At 31.5% G+C, this 16,474-nt stretch overlaps 1 protein-coding gene across 1 annotated transcript in view; it reads right to left on the reverse strand.

Moving 5' to 3' along the window:
* Window positions 1-12,654, reverse strand: part of LOC118193277 (homeobox protein SIX6-like) — a 121,052-nt gene extending 108,398 nt beyond the window's left edge. Inside the window, exon 1 of the mRNA XM_035364330.2 lies at window positions 11,857-12,654. Within this exon, the coding sequence (XP_035220221.1) occupies window positions 11,857-12,476 (620 nt within the window). The 5' untranslated portion in view covers window positions 12,477-12,654. The remainder of the gene's footprint in view (window positions 1-11,856) is intronic.
* Between the last annotated feature and the right edge of the window lie 3,820 nt (window positions 12,655-16,474).

Genomic DNA, 16,474 nt, shown 5'->3' on the forward strand with positions numbered 1-16,474 from the left:
AGTTATAACGTTAATCTTGCAGTAACGTGAAACTTTTTTGTGCGTAAACTAGTAAATGAAATAAGCTCGTCGAAACTTGGGTCTGATTTAATTCTATTTTCATCCTTAAAGGCCATTGATATTCTCTGGTCTCGTTATCAAGTTCCTTCCTTTTCTTTCGGAGGTCAATAGCAAGTTGTCTTGAAGGAATCTCGTATATTTCTAAGCCATAGAATCAAACAGCAAGAATCATGTATTAGCAACTCTACATTCTAGATTTGCATGAACCGGTACTTAGTAGCTAATTAGTAAACCATAACGCAAAGTTAATGTTTACTAATTAGCTACTAAGTACTTTACCTAACAACACAAAGTTTTAAGAAAAAGATCAGCTTGGTTTGGATATAAGCCACGGAACTGCTCTAACAGGAACAATTAAATAACGATTTTAAGATCAGGAATTACCTTTCGCTGAAAGATTTTTTTCAAAAATCTAGCTAAAAGAAGCAGTCATAGCATTTTTTTTTTTTTTTTTTTTTTTTTTTTCAGTAGAAATTAAAACATATAATTCTGTGTTACATTTAATGCTATTTATATTTGTCTTTAACTTGTTCTGCTTATTATGTAATTTTTCCAACTTCTTCTGAGGTGAGCATTTAGGCAAACAAAACTAAAAAGGACAAGAAAGAAAAATAAAAAGTAACTGATTATTAAGAACACAAAAAAAGTTAGGCTGTTATGTAAACAGCAATGACAAAGGAAACTTGTTTTTATAATACAGAAGTTGGAGATATAGATTTTTCTAAAATGCTCCCAATGAAGAGTTTTCAAAGGATGATTTAAATCCGCTAGCCGCTCGTTTGCCCAAAGAACATACAGGATATCAAAAGTGAAGCTGCAGTGTTGGTTAGGACACTAACAGGGAAAAAACATTCAAGAATCTACTACTTCTATTATTAAAGGAAAAGAAGTATCGTACCAACGACTTAAAATGGAAATCAGCTTTTAAGGAAACATACTGAGGATGTTCTATACCGTATTTGACGGCATATAAGACGCACTTTTTTCCCTAAATTTGGTCTCGAAAAAGTTACCTGCGTCTTATACGTAAAGGCCACAGGTTAACTTTCAATACTGAATGCTATTTTTAACCCGGATAAAGGTCTAGACACGCATAACGTTTTCTACATCTGCCATAAATATTTTGCGCATGCGTGAAATATCTGTCACCAAAAAGCGCCAAAGCTCAAAGCTGATGTCGAAGTTCGAACAGGTTCGACGGTCACTATGCGTCTATGGAGCCTTTCCTTCTTTAGATAGACTTTCTTTGACTCAGCCGACATACGTGTCGGTATCGGTGTTTAAAACTATTTGTTTTAAAAAAATACCCTGGAAAATATGACTACAGGAAACAAGAGATTAAGCTATACAATTCAGTATAAACTAGGAGTGTTAAACTACGCCAAAGTGCATGGAAACAGAGCAGCAGCAAGGCATTTCGGTCCGCCACCTACAGACAAAATGATACGTACCTGGCGACTGCAGGAAGATCAACTGAACACTGCTAAAGAACAAAAACATAACCTTCGATGCCCAGCTCCGTCTTAGCCTGAACTTGAAAATGCCGTAAAAATGTGGGTGATAGATAAGAGGAAATCTGTAATAAGTGTTTCAACTAAAATGATAATCAATGAGGCCAAAAGATTTGCCGAAAAACATGGGAATCCGAACTTTTCAGGGTCTGAGGGCTCGTGCTACAGGTTCATGAAAAGGCAAGGCTTATCAATGCGCACAAAAACAACTATTGCACAGAAAATGCCAGCAGATTATGAAGAAAAAATATTAACATTTCATTACGAAACGTGACAACTAAAAGAAACCACACTTTAAGTTATTGTGGTACAGCGCTCTCGCGCGGACTATTGAAACTTTTTTTCCTTGCGTGTGGCCTTCTAAATAAGGGTGTGTCTTATATGCCAATGCGTCTTATATGCCGTCAAATACGGTAATTATCCTTTAGTTTTATTCCAATCTGTCATTAAAAAACAAAGGTAAACATTTATTCTACGATTTTTAAATAATAATAGATTTTCTTCCATTTTCCTAAACATTAAGAATATAATTACGCGTATCGTGAAATAAAATATTTTTCAAGCATTTTGCATTGGTACTGAAAAATCTTGGATGCTCTTTCTCCTTTTATTGTTTCATTGCATATTCTCTCCTTCTATATTTTCATTTTACATCCTTTACACACCTGAAATCTATGAAACTAATCCACATCGTAGTATGTATATTTATACATATAAGCAAGAGATAATAATTGCATCAAAAGTAGATGGCCAATAATCTAATAGGAAAAATATAAACCAAAATTAAAACAAAAGGATATCAATAAAAATGTATAAAAATAATAATATAATATAACAAATATTTGAAAATCCTTTGGTCTTTTCCATGGAGCAGCCGAAAAGTTTTCAAGAACTACGTTTCTGAATTATATCTAGATGATTATAAAAAGTGCAAATAAAAAAACAAATTTAAATCAATTTTAAAAAAAAAGTAAAGTAATTAAAGATTTTAAAATAAATATAAAAAAGAATGCTACGGAATAAAGTCATCAAGAGGCAGTAGGCTTGGTCGTAACCCTAAACAAATCATACTGTACAAAACTTTAATATAATATATTATAGTATAAAACAAGAATTCTCAAAATTAGAAACCAGAAAAACAATTCGGCAAATTAAAAAAAAAGCAAATGTTTATTATGTTAGTGCTTATTTTAATAACTAACGTTTTGATTTATTTGATGGATATATTTTCAGAATCATATATTTGTGATTCAGAAACATGGATATGTAAGTTTCATAAGAATATTATTAACGAAATACGGTTGCAATATTCAAATTATTAAAAAACAATATTTATGCTACTCTTTAGAGTTGTTAAATGGTATGTGGTTGACGATATAAATAGTGTGTACAAAATATTTCTAAAAGAAATTAACTAACACGCAGGATATTCTAAAATGAATTAAATAATAAATAGCAGAGTTATTTGTTATTTAATTGTGTCTAGAATTTAAATCACTGGTACATCTTAAGATTTTCCAGCATTTGAGAAAATATATAAGGATTAGATTATTTATACCATATCATTTCAACCTAAACCTAAGCATTTAAGAATAAATTGGAAAGTAATGCAATAATAATAATAATAATAAAAGTATAGCTTTAAGAATGAACGAATATGTTTTTATAACTACGTTATAAAATTTTGTGAATAAAACCATCAAAGACAAAAAAATTAATAATCTTCTTAGTGTTCTGTTTTCTCGATTAAAAAAGATAATAAATTTTTTTATGCCTCAAAACTAAACTACTTGCATTTAGTTAATGTTTACAACTAATTGTTTAACAGATTAAGCGTTAAGAAGCTAATTACCGTTAGCTGCTTTTTTAGAATTTTCTATATTATATTTGCGCAGTGTGTGTGGTGTAGTTATACTAGTACAGCAATTTTAAAACGAAATCATGCGTAATGAAATTTGAGCATGAAATGCATAGATAAAACTGGCAAAATATCGTCTGCCTAAGGGCGACCGCCAAACAAACGGTCATACAAAAAGAGGTAAAGTGGATAACATCGCGGAACACTGGTAGTCTGACCGAGGCTCAAATCCCGACAAACAAGCTGGCTGAATGCACGATTTTGTATTTTCCCCGTGTGTGACTTGAACAGAAACTAGTTTCCTTCAGAATGTTTTTCACGAAAACAACTTTGCCCTTAGGTAGATAGCCCTACCGTGCTTGGCCGAATCAAAATAATCCAGTCCTACATCGACTCCCTTTTTTAAACCGTTTTACAATTTTTGGACGAAGAATTTCGATTTTAATATGTTATTCTATCCTAACCGAAATATATTAACTTCAGTATAATTAATCTTTTTCAGTACAAATGAATAACAGTTTGTAATATACATTTACCTAAAATGAGTTATGAAAAATAAAACTCTCATTTTTATGCGACGTAAAATATTATAATAGTTTAATGATTTAGTATTTTCAACTGTTTTAATGTTTATAAAAAAGCTGCTTAGCTGGGGAAAATTTTCGCAAGATTAAATAAATAAAGAAAAGAAAAAATATATCCCACAAAGAATATATTAAACTATTTTGTTAACTATAATCTTATACAGTTAATCCTCGAAGAGGTTATGAACAAAATGATGAATTAAATAACTTGAACTAACATATATTGTCTAAAATTACCAGATTGCTATTCCCCCCCCCTCTTATTTGATCTTTTAAATAGCTGTTTCTCGCATTTCTATTCTATTTCGGTAAGCTTTATGCATCGTCATCATTCCTCTATTCCGTAAAAAAAAAAAAGGGCAGAACAGCTGGGAAATATCTTTCAGAACTACAAACCACTTGGCATACAGTTGGAAAACTGGCTCATTATTTTGAATGTTGCTGATTTAAAATACAAGGTTAAGCACATTATGAAAAGCAATAAAACTCATTGGTATCATGGGCCATACTTTCGTTCCGGTGTATGAAGACATACGACGCCATCATAAGTATCCTGTGAATCACTAAATATTGCTGAGTGAATAAAATTTACGAATAAAGCTTTTTCGATGATTAGTAAAGGAACTATTAAAGCAACTCATTAAGCACTTTTTCTGTATTAAAAATACTGTTATTCTGTATTAAAACTACTGTTACATATCAATTCAGAAGTCAAACAACAAAAATCAGCGTTATATTTTCAAAGGACTAGTTTCGATGATTTTACCGAACCATCATCCTCAGCTGTAAAAGCGTAAATGGATAACATCGCGGATTTAGACATTTGCGCTTTTGCAGCTGAGGATGATGGTTCGGTAAAATCATCGAAACTAGTCGTGTGAAAATTTTGAAATATAACGCTGATTTTTGTTTTTTAACTTCTGAATTGGTATTTGTTCGGCGTGTTATTGTATCTTAATTACTGTTACATAGGTTAAAATATTATAAATATGTATGAAAACACGTTACAACAGATATTTATAGATATTTATTAGAATCGTAATTTACGATAAGGGATAAAACTTTAATTATTAACGATTATTTAATGACCATGAAACTGATTAGGCAATTATATATACATACATATAATGTACAAGTTCATTTTTGCAAAGCATGTTAAATGTACAATTACTTGCGCTGTTTCTCTGTTGCTAATATTACGAAAACGGACATCTTTACTACTTTAGAACTACACCTCATTCATAAATTCTCGAGCAATTCAAATTACATTAAAAGAAGAAAATACATATCAGATATCGCAGATAATCGAGCTCCTTATATCAGATCAATTTTAATGAGTAGATTCTCATAGTATTTGCCAATATTTTCTGTAGTCTGATATAAAAGTATTGTAAAACACTGTTTACATCACTTTCAACACACCACTTAGAAATGACTTATGAATGAGATAGATGTATAATCGCAATTTCAGTTTAAGAATGTGATTTTTATAGTTTATATGTAGAAATCTAATGCTCCTAGCAGGCTTCTATTATTACACTATAGCTATTACACAAATTTAATGTTTATCTTTTTATGTTTTGCTTTGTTTTTAAATAATATTTGTATTTTAAATATTTCATTTAAATAATAGAGATACATAGATCTCACCTGCATGTATTTAAACAACTTGCACGTGAGAACCTAGTCTAGAATAGTGAAATATAATAGTCAATGAATCCATTGTGATTTGAGGAGCTTTGAAAAACAGCCAGCTAAAGAATTTAATAAAAATATTAACAGATTAAATGTTTATTCCTTTTGGCAAGCAATTAATTTATGGCGCAGTACTTAGGATCAAGGCATTGGTACAGATAAATTTCACATCTAAAGAAACTGCCTTGTTTATAGAAGTAATTTGAGAATTAATTAAGTATTATGACTAGTGGTAAATCTCGAGGTAATTTACAATATGACTTAATAATTTATAGATTTCAAATTACGATGAGCTACAAAAGTTGTTCTAGAATTACGATTTTAAAATTTGGTTCTTTTTTAAGATGGATAGCAAATACTTTAAACGTCAAATGTCTTCTTTTTACACTTGTATCAAGGGCAACGACAGATGCACTGATGCCTCACACACAGGGCTGCGATAGAGTATCTGACGCTTCTAGGGATAGGAAATTTAACCACCGCTGTACAGTAGCTCTCTGCGTCTTTCTGACTGTGTGCATACACAACCGTAAGTTTGCGCAAGTCGTACCACCGCTTAAGTCGTACCTGTTAAATATTAGGCTCAGTGATATTAGGTGTAATATCACTGCGCCTCTTCCGGCAAAACGAGTTACTCCCTAGCCAACCGTATTATTTCCCATTGCCTTCGTTTCCATGTAATATTTGTGAGGAAGATCACCAAGAGAATTATGATTCAGTGCCTAAAATGCAAAGGATGGGTACACGACTTATGAAGCTGACAAGAAAATTGGAAAATATCTTTGTGATTATTGTTGAATGAATTGCATAAAAAAATTAATTGAGGAAAAGAAAGTTTTATTATAATTTTCTAACTTTAAACGTAGGACGACTTAAGCTACAGGTGGAATTCCGGTTATCAAAGTCGCATTAAGTCCTTGTTCATAAATTTTATTAATTTTAACCAAGAGAGTAAACTGTGTGGAATTTTATTGTAATAAATATCAGCAATGACAACACAAGATACTATTATCCCATATAATATTTATTTTTTTCATACATCCTACAGTTTATACCTATTTTTATGCGGAATGAGTTGCGTAATCACCCTATATAATGCCCCAGTCATTAAGTATGCATATACACCTATTTTGTAAAAATATAATCATTCTGAGAACTTTAAATAATTATTAATGAGCATTAATACATATAAGATTATTCCTAATATCTCTTTAACAGAAGAAAATTAGTACATTTTTAAATGCGAAAAATATAAAAAATTAATTTGTTTGGATTTCTTTTAAAGAAGTTTTGAATTAATTTATAGGTACCCTAGATTGCAGACACAATTTTTTATTCTATAAATATTATTGTTAGATCAGTAAGTCATCTCTGTGTCATTCTAGAAAGACTGTTTGTTTTTATTATTAGAGTTTCAAAAAATTCCTTTCTAAACTTGGTATCGAAAGCGACAATGTTCCCAACAATCTCAGCTCAATAAACATGTTTCGAACACATTTTTCTGGATTATTATTATTACTATTATTATTTTGATTTTTATATACAATGACGACCATTTAGGGGAAAATATTACCAATAAAGTAGCGTTACTATTATTATTAGCTCAAAGGAGCGTTAGCTCAGAAGAGCCATTAGATTCGAAACTTTGAATCACTGTAAAAGGCTAAATCATTTTCAAATCGTTGCCACCAAATATTATCGCCCTGTATTACTTTAAAAGAAATTAAATAAAGGAGAATGGGCATGAATATAGGTATGTTTCTGGCACTGTGAAAAAAAAAAGGTACCCAGAACCATCAAATTTTGCATAACATAACCCTCTACCCGGACATGGGCACTTGGAAGCCCGAATTTCGAATTTGTTTTAATATCTATTTCACATTTTGTAAAACCTAAATGAATTTTTGATTAACAAACTCAACGATTTCAAAGCAAGCAATGGCAACAGTGTACGGGGAAAAAAATCATTTTTATCTCCGCCGCACAAGTTTGTCTATCGAAATTTCTAAAGGTATGCTGTTTTAAATATTATGCGATATTGCTGTTGAGTTGAATTTTATATGGCGTTAAGTGCGAAGAGCACGATATTTAATAAATAAAGATAAGACATAATGCGTTAAAAAAACGCCTCTTTGGGCATAACATAAAATCTGAAAGCTTTCAGATTTTATATTATTCCCAAAGAGATTTCGAAATTTCGTTCCAAAATTTTTTGCATCATTTTTACAAGTTACAGCACTTTTTATTTAAATGCTTTTTATTCTGATGTTGTACGCATGCAAAATTTATTTCAAACAATATACATTTCACATTACTCAAGAAGAGATAAATTCAAACTTGATGGAAGTCTGAGGAATACGGTTTCCTTCTAATTTCTAACTAAGATAGTTACGTTTCATCTACACAAACTGTAGTCATCCAAACTTTTAGAACTTAAGCAGAAAATGTCACCAAGCTGTCATGAAGTAACTACTTCGTGCAGCAAAAGCATTTCAAAGACAGCATACGAAATTTAAGGTTTATTGACAGCTATTATTATTACTGACCTGATAAAATTACTTTTCAATTTTATTTAACAAGATATTTACTAGGGAAACGTATAAGTATACCCTGTTTAATATAACTCTTTTAGAGTAGCAGTGCATCTTTACAAGTTTCCCAGATGTGATAACGATCAGGAATATTATATTTAAGAAGTTTGTATGAAATGTTTTTTCTTATTTTACTATGAGTCTTATTTATCAAAATGCAGCAACTAACAACTTCTAAAAATGTAGCGAGGTCGATTTCTTTTAGGTCGTGAATTTAAGTACAACTATATACATTTCATTTACAAGTTAGCGGATAAGTTTGATGCGATTGAGAACTGAATACCAAATATATGGTTATGTAACTAAAGTTATCCGGAAAACTGAAATATTTACAAAAGTTTTCTGATAATGCTATCTATCAGTTTTTAATTTAAAGAAAATTTAATTAAAAGACTAAATAATGCGTTTTTAAATTAAAGAATATTTTGATAGTATTTAAAAATCGAGGAGATTTTATTATCTGTTTTCCTTTGTTTATGAGTAAGACAGATACTTCCATGTATTCGCGTCTCAAAGCGATGGCATATTTTCACCAAATGGTAACTGCCTGTGATCGTTATTCACGCGGCCGTACATTGTGAACAAGGGAATAGTAACAACAACAATACAAATATTCAATATATATATATATATAAAGATATATATATTATAAGCAAAGTTGTAAGTACAATACTAAAAAAGACCAATTTTGGTCAAAATTTTTGCGCAATATGCTGCAAAGTTAAGGAAATGAGAAGAGAAATTGTAGTTAGCTCGCCAAAAAGTTACCAAAAGCTGTGGCTCCAAGAAAAGTTCAACGCAGTCATAAAAGTGGAACTGTAAACAGTATCCGGTAACTCATTAACTAAAGCTTAAAAAACTTTATAAAACTAAAAATCATCTAAAACATTCTGAAACTTTTTGCGCTTATAGCTGCGAAAAAGAAATAATATTATAAGCAAAGTTGTAAGTACAATACTAAAAAAAATGTTAGTGTGAAAATATGAAATACATCGAAATATACGATTATAAGAATTATTAAGAAAATATTGCTAGATTTATTATCGTAGCGACAATTTCTATCATCACGCCTTTACTGTATTATCAAGATAACACAAACTATTTTTACTGATTGTAATTATTTTTTAACAATTCCTTTTTCTTATTTCATACAATGATACAAACACACCTCTTTGAACACGACCTCTTTTTCTTCACAAGCTTTCTTTTAGTCAATATTCGTGCTTTTGATTCTTTAACAAATACGTTTTGGAATATCAAAAACAATATACTTGCATATATATGTTTTATAACCGTTGAAAAGGAAGTATAATTTTCAGGTATGTAAGATGGAAGAGTGAAAAACCTAATCAACTTAACAAGTAGTAATAGATGGTTGAAAACAAAAAATGTGAAGGAAATTTCCCGAAAATACGCCAAAAAAAGAACAGAAGCTAGTTTGTTGAAATCCTAATTTTGAAATTAAATAAAACACATATAAATGGAATATAGAGTTCAAATAATGTTTTAAATTTAATAAATTTTAAATAAATATTAAATAGTTCTGTTAACTTATAGAAGATAACTCATAAGTGATCTATAAAAACTAGTAAATCCGAGATACAGAATTCTACTTTATAGTAACAAAACGCAGAATAACCTTTAATAAATTGTTGTTTAGATTTCATTTGAAAAATGCTATTAACGTTTATGCATTTGAAACAAGGGAACTTCTAAAGCAGTTCTGCGCCATTCAAATGAAATGACTGAAGGCTCAGTTTAACAAAATTTTTTTTTTTTCTAGGCAAAACTTTCTGGGTATAAGTTGACTTTGTGCTATCATTTAAAAGCAAGGAGGTACAGTGTCACATTTAAAAGTAATCGTTTCATCAGCATCCTGATTAACTAAGCAAACAAAGAAAAAATTATCAAAAATAATCAGCATATTCTGCCTCCCGGGAAAACTTTCAAAATGCATACATTGTTATCAAAATCCTAGATTTTTCATCAAATAAAATTAAACGTATATACATGGTTTAAAACAACCTATATCACTCTGAATGAATTAGCCGATATAGGAGTAGGAGGCACTTATGCGTTTATAGGAGAGGTGCAAATCAAATTATTATGTTCCTTTTTACGTTTCTTAGAAGCCGATTATGTTAATTATTTTTGGAAAAAGAATTCTAAATATAAAATGCATTGTTTAAAATTCATATATAGAATCACCAAGACTCAAGCAAGAAAGGGATCACTGTCAATAACTCTCTCATGAAATCAAAATTACTACTTCAGAACTTGCTCGTGAAAGGGGGGGCGTAAAAGAATCACCTACTCTTAAATAACTTTTAAAACGTAATTAAGGCAAGTAGGGTTACTTTGTTTACTTTGTCTTTTGTTTTCGTAATTTTTCTCTTATTCACTTCGCATTTTCCCATTTCTCAGCCAAACTGGGGAGTTTAAAGTTTCTTTCATGTTTTTGGTATGAGAGTGTAAAATGCACTATGGCGTCACGAATAAAGTCCACCTGCTGCATTCTACAGAGAAATTAATCTTTTCTTTAACTTTTAAACACCAGTTTATTTATTTATTTATTTATTAAATCATAGTAATATGCATTTTCTCTCTCAGCTTCAAGCATTATGCGATTAAAAATATTTTAAAATTATTTTCCAAAGGAAAGAAAAATTTAAAGCTGTTTTATTCCTTACATGTAAACGCTTTCAAAATTATCAAGCAATTTTTTTTTTTTTTTTTTTTTTTTTTTTTTGCAATGAAATGTCTGTTTCCATGGTATATGCATCCTAAACACTTTAGTATGGTTAAAAACTTTAGTTAAACTGAAAACATAAAAGCATTTTTTTTTTTTTTCCCGACTGAACTTTCAGATTACTATGAATACTTCAACGTTACTTCAACGATGTAAGCTGTTCAGTTTACATCTAAGGATAAGAAAGCAAAGACGTATTATATTTTTTAAAGTTTCATTTGAACATTTTGAAATTGTTTTGCAATGGAATAAACTTTTAGTGGTTTATTTATTTACCTCTTATTTCCCTATCCTCATTAAACTTTTGTTCTTATTCTTCTCAAAGTATTTAGGAAGTTAATAAATGCTTTATCATATTATCATTGCTGTCACTTTGGTGTAATGATACAAAAAATTAATGATTTAACTTAATAATATTCACTTTCAGCTAAGTAAGTGCAGGACCTTTAAAGAAAAAAATTACAAATCAATAGCTATTACGCAAGAATATATAGTTTTATAAACTTAAGCTCAGTAACAATAATAATAATGATAATAAAAATAAACTGAAGCAGTATTATATATTTCTTAATAATTTTTAAACGTTCTTAAATGCCTCTTTAAATTGATAACTACATTTAACTTCTTTAATTTTAATTATCGAAAAGAGCTGATTGCATAAATTCCTTTAAATTGGGAACTGAGATATTTTCAGTTATAAATTTATTTGGGAGTATAGCACAAACTTAAGCACTTTTCCATCATGTTTGAAGGCTAATGAACTACAACAACACAAGTAAACCGATTCGAAGGAATTGGAGTTCCCTACCTATTTTTTGCTGCAGCTGCTCGGTCCCTCTGTCGCCTGTTTTTGAACCAGTTTCCGACTTGAGTCGGTGTAAGTCCTGTTGCCTGAGCGAGTTCTCTCTTTTTGGTCGGATTTGGATATGGGTCTTGCAGGTACCACTCCCTCAGCAAGCTGCGGGTTCGCTCTTTGAAGCAGTGGGTCTTCTGTTCACCGTCCCAAATAGTTCTAGGCAATGGGTACTTCTTTCTCACTCTATATTTGTCCACTGGCCCTAAGGGCCTGCCCCTTAGTTTTTCAGCTTCTTGATAGTGAGCCTCTAGCCACATAGCCTGCAATTTTGTGTGCGAGGCCTTTGTGAAGCGATGGCTTTCGAGGATATGATATAGTTCTCGGAAGCTGCCTGTGTGAAAGGCCACAAGGGCCCGAGCTCTCAAGACAGCTTCATTTTTGTTGAGTTCACTACAGTTCGGATGTGCTACTGGAAGGGACCAAAGGAACCTGCCCAGTCTCTCGATGTCCCCGCTCTCTTCAAGAGTCTCGCATACCGCGGCCACCTGGCTTACGGTGAAGTTGAGCGTGGGAAGGACGAACATGGGACTGTAAGCCGCCGCCGCTGCAGCGGGGCCCAGCCCTAGAGCCATCAGTCCCCTAAGTAAAGTCGAGCAGCACGTGTGGTGACCCCCTCAGAGCTGTGGGGTTTTAATGGCGAAGGTATCGGATGCACGACGTACGGGCAATCGAAACCCAATGTGGCGGTATCCTATGGCCGGTCGCTCCAACTCCCTCGTCTCAGTAGTAAGTGAGGAGGTGTTCGATCCTCTTTTAGCAACACGTCCCCTCGTGCATACGCGCAGGGTTGCCGGAGTGAAAGCGATTCTTTCGCCGCCAAGTGGAATCGCGGTAAAACCGGTTCGGCGGCCTGGAATCGGTTGACACTCAAAAGAAATCAGCGAACCGTCACTGATAATCTCGCAAAATAAGAGGTTAGGACCTTTTTAATAGTTTATTTATGAATTTTTTGTTATTCCTTAAATAAAATCGTTTATTTTGCAAAACTGAACTAATAACTCTATAAATAGAATAGGCAAACCGTGACTTAAAATGGGGATTATTTTTATGTTTCTAATCGTAAGGAATTCAATCAAGATATTTGAGGTATCAGTGTTGAAATCGGAACTTAAAGATCTGCTGTTATAATCTGATGATGAAAAACTCTGATGATTTCTTTTCTAGCAGATACAGTTCAAAAAATGAAACATGAGACGTGCTTTGTAACACAGTTGATGTTTCAAAAAAATTTTCGGTTGAATGTGAGGATATAATCTTATTAGTTTCTCCTTAAAGATATTAAGTATCTATTTCTAAAGTTTGCAATTTAGAAATAAATATGTTTTATAATACTGCAGTTTACGAATTTATTTGTATCATTCTTCTGAGCTTGAAAATTACGAAAAAATTTCATAAAAGCGTAATAAAAAGTTTGATATTGTTGAACTGTTTTAGTTCTTAAACAATTTTTTTTTTTAATTTTATTAATATTTATATATTATAAATGGGTAAAATGCATCATCGTAATGAAAATTAACCTTCACATTTTTCTAAGAGCAAGCATATATATGACATACGTATGCATGAGAAGTCCAAGTATTTACAACAATAATAATGCTTTTTAAATTATTTGAAACAAATTTCACTTTTTTTGCTTTGTAATATATCATACTCGATTCGAAACATGCTCTCTGCTCAAATTTACTTTTTGTATGTCCCTATTCCTTAACGTTGTTTGCGTGAGTACTATTCTACTGCCACTATGGTAATTAATTAGAATCCACAGAACAAATAGAATTATTCTTAAATAAAATGTGAAGCTAAATTTAAATTTTCAATTAAAAACGTTTCACCGAAATTCTGTAGTAATACTCTCCAGTTAATAAGGAAACTCTGAATAAGAAGAGAAAATATATTAAATTTATATAATTTTCTTTTTCTTTTGTCTTATGGTTAAAAATACTTTAGAATGAAAGATTGTATATATGTTGGCAATAACGTAATGGTCTTTGTTTTGCCACTACTGCGCTTCCAGTAGTTACTGTTCTGCTTTTGTACAAAATAGTGGTAAGCTCAAGTCCCATTATGACGATCTACGTCTTCGCAATGGGTCATAAACACAGGTAACTAATTGTATTGAGATTACAAAAGAATAAATTAATTAAAAAAGTGTATATAATGAGCACGATGTTTCAAGTCAATCCTCCCTCTTCCACTCTTTTAGACTTCAAATACTTTTTCCGTCATACATTTCTGAAGAAAAAAAATTAAAATGTTCTTGCAAATGCATGCATATATGCTACAGATTTAGACTTTAATCATATTTACTCTAAAAATGCCTTTTGCTTCAAAATTTTAAAAGTTTGCGCTAGTAAATAAAGTTCTGAGTGTAAGCCAATAAGTAATCAGCGACTATATGCCTAAAATTATTAATTCATAAGTAAGGAATAATTATCTCAAATCTGCTCCTATCTATTTAAATGTTTGTTATATGAATAAAAGTATACTAGAAGTGCACACAGTATTACATGAAATTTTTAATTATAAAGAATGCATTAGATAAGCAAAAAAAAAAAACAATAATAATAAGTGATGCTGTTAAATTTTAAATAATTAAAAGGAATTAATTTTGAAATATTTTTATTAACCTAAGAATTATCACTTCTGGTATAGTGCACGCAGAAATACGCACACAGTGCGCAATTAAAAAAGCATCTGCTTTTAAGCATAGTATAATATCTTTTACACTTTTTTTTTCCTTTTAACTGCTCATAGTATTCAACTCATATATATATATAAAACTGTGGCCTAACGGCGAAGTCGCTGGACACTGATGGTTCGGTTCGGCCTTTGAATCTCGGCCAACGAGCTGGCTTCATGGACGTTTTTGTGGTTTCCCCATGTGTATATGAGTCAGTTTCTCTTAGAAAGTCCTCTATGAAGGATTTCCTCCCTTTAGAAAGATAGCTCTCGTGTACTTTGTCGTAATCAACTAAACCCAAGCAAACCAAACCAAATAAAGAGGCTCAACTGACGTTAACGTTTCACATTTTACAACGAAAATTTATTCTGCCTTTTCTAAAATGAAGGTTTGTAAATATGGTTTTTGTATTACGAGGTTGAGCTCAGTCTGTCGGAATAAGACCAAAATAAGGCTGCATTTTTCTACTACCAATTTCCAAGCTGTCTTGCTTTTTAAAAATATGTTATTTTATTTAACTTAGCAAATTTTTATCTCTGAAGCAGTCAAAGCGTGAGAATCTTACAGCATTTCATATTCATTTCTTAGTTGTTAAAATCTAGGTATTAGGTTAAATTTTTGGTTAAGTTTCAATTTTATATCTTCGAAAATTAATGGAAATTTCTGAAAGTGCGCAGTTGCCAATATAAGGATAAGCTTGCCAAATATGGTAACCACTCGGCCGTCTCACTACTATTAGTGCTAAACTCCGGGGCGGGAAGACGCCATCGATAGGTGTCTCGAGCCGACACGGGCCCCAGACGCCGTCTCATTGGTGGATCATTGTACTTCGTAGGCGGGACTATAAGTGGGCGTCGTCATGGAAACACTGCCAATCATGTACCCTAGTGCCAATCAGAGTAACAGTTGGGTTTACACTTCGGGAGCGGTTAGGAATGTTCTTGCGACAGAGAAGGTCACTTATAGGTGTGAGGACTCCGATCCAATATGGCAGCAGCTCGTGGGGAAAGAGGGGGTTACTCCAACTCTAACTTTTCACTCCGTACTATTTCCCACGTAGCTTAAGAAAAGAAAACTGGATTGTACATTTTTCTTTTTTGTAACCTTAAATTTACATTAGAAAAGACACCTTTAACTAAATCGATGTTTTGTTAGAGTGCATTTCATTGACTGAGTATTTATTTGGAAGAAAATATTTATTCTTTCTCTTGAATGCATTAATCTTGAATTCTGTTAAAAATCCATCTCTTGAATTCCATTAAAAATACTATGATAATCAATAAGTTTGTACTAATTCCGGCTCATAATTAAAATATGTGCATGTAGGCAGCGGTTCCTGAATAATATAAGATTTCTGGTATTTTTTATCTAATTTTACATATTTAATTTTTTTTTTTTTTTTTTTTTTTTAATCTTACGAAAAATAACTCTTTATAAATGCTTCCTTACTTCCTCTAAACTTAAAACCTTCAAAATTTATTTCTGAATAGATTTGCACCTTTCATTTGATGAAATTAATCTTAGCAATTCAATCAAATGCTCTTTCTAAACTTGTATAATCCGTTCTAAATAGAAATCCATCATAGATCTCGTCATAAAAACATACGTTTCCTCTAAAGCAGATGTATATTTAAGTTTTTTAAGAAAATATTTTTTATAAAACAGAGAATTGAATACGAACAAGTAAGGATTTTATGTTTTAAATTTAAGTAACAGTAATTTCGCACAGCCGGATTCCATCGTAAAATTTGTTTTCCGTTGGTCTTTTTTTTTACAGGACAGTGTCTTGAACCTGCACAACATGCACGTGTGGGCACATGAAAACACGAGGTGTACACGTGACCATGGAAGTCAACGATGTTGCACATTAAACGATTAATCTGTTATTAT

Source organism: Stegodyphus dumicola, chromosome 4 (genome assembly GCF_044657685.1).
Source record: "Stegodyphus dumicola isolate Sdum_Otavi_A_Nest chromosome 4, ASM4465768v1".
In the NCBI taxonomy this organism is placed as follows: domain Eukaryota; kingdom Metazoa; phylum Arthropoda; class Arachnida; order Araneae; family Eresidae; genus Stegodyphus; species Stegodyphus dumicola.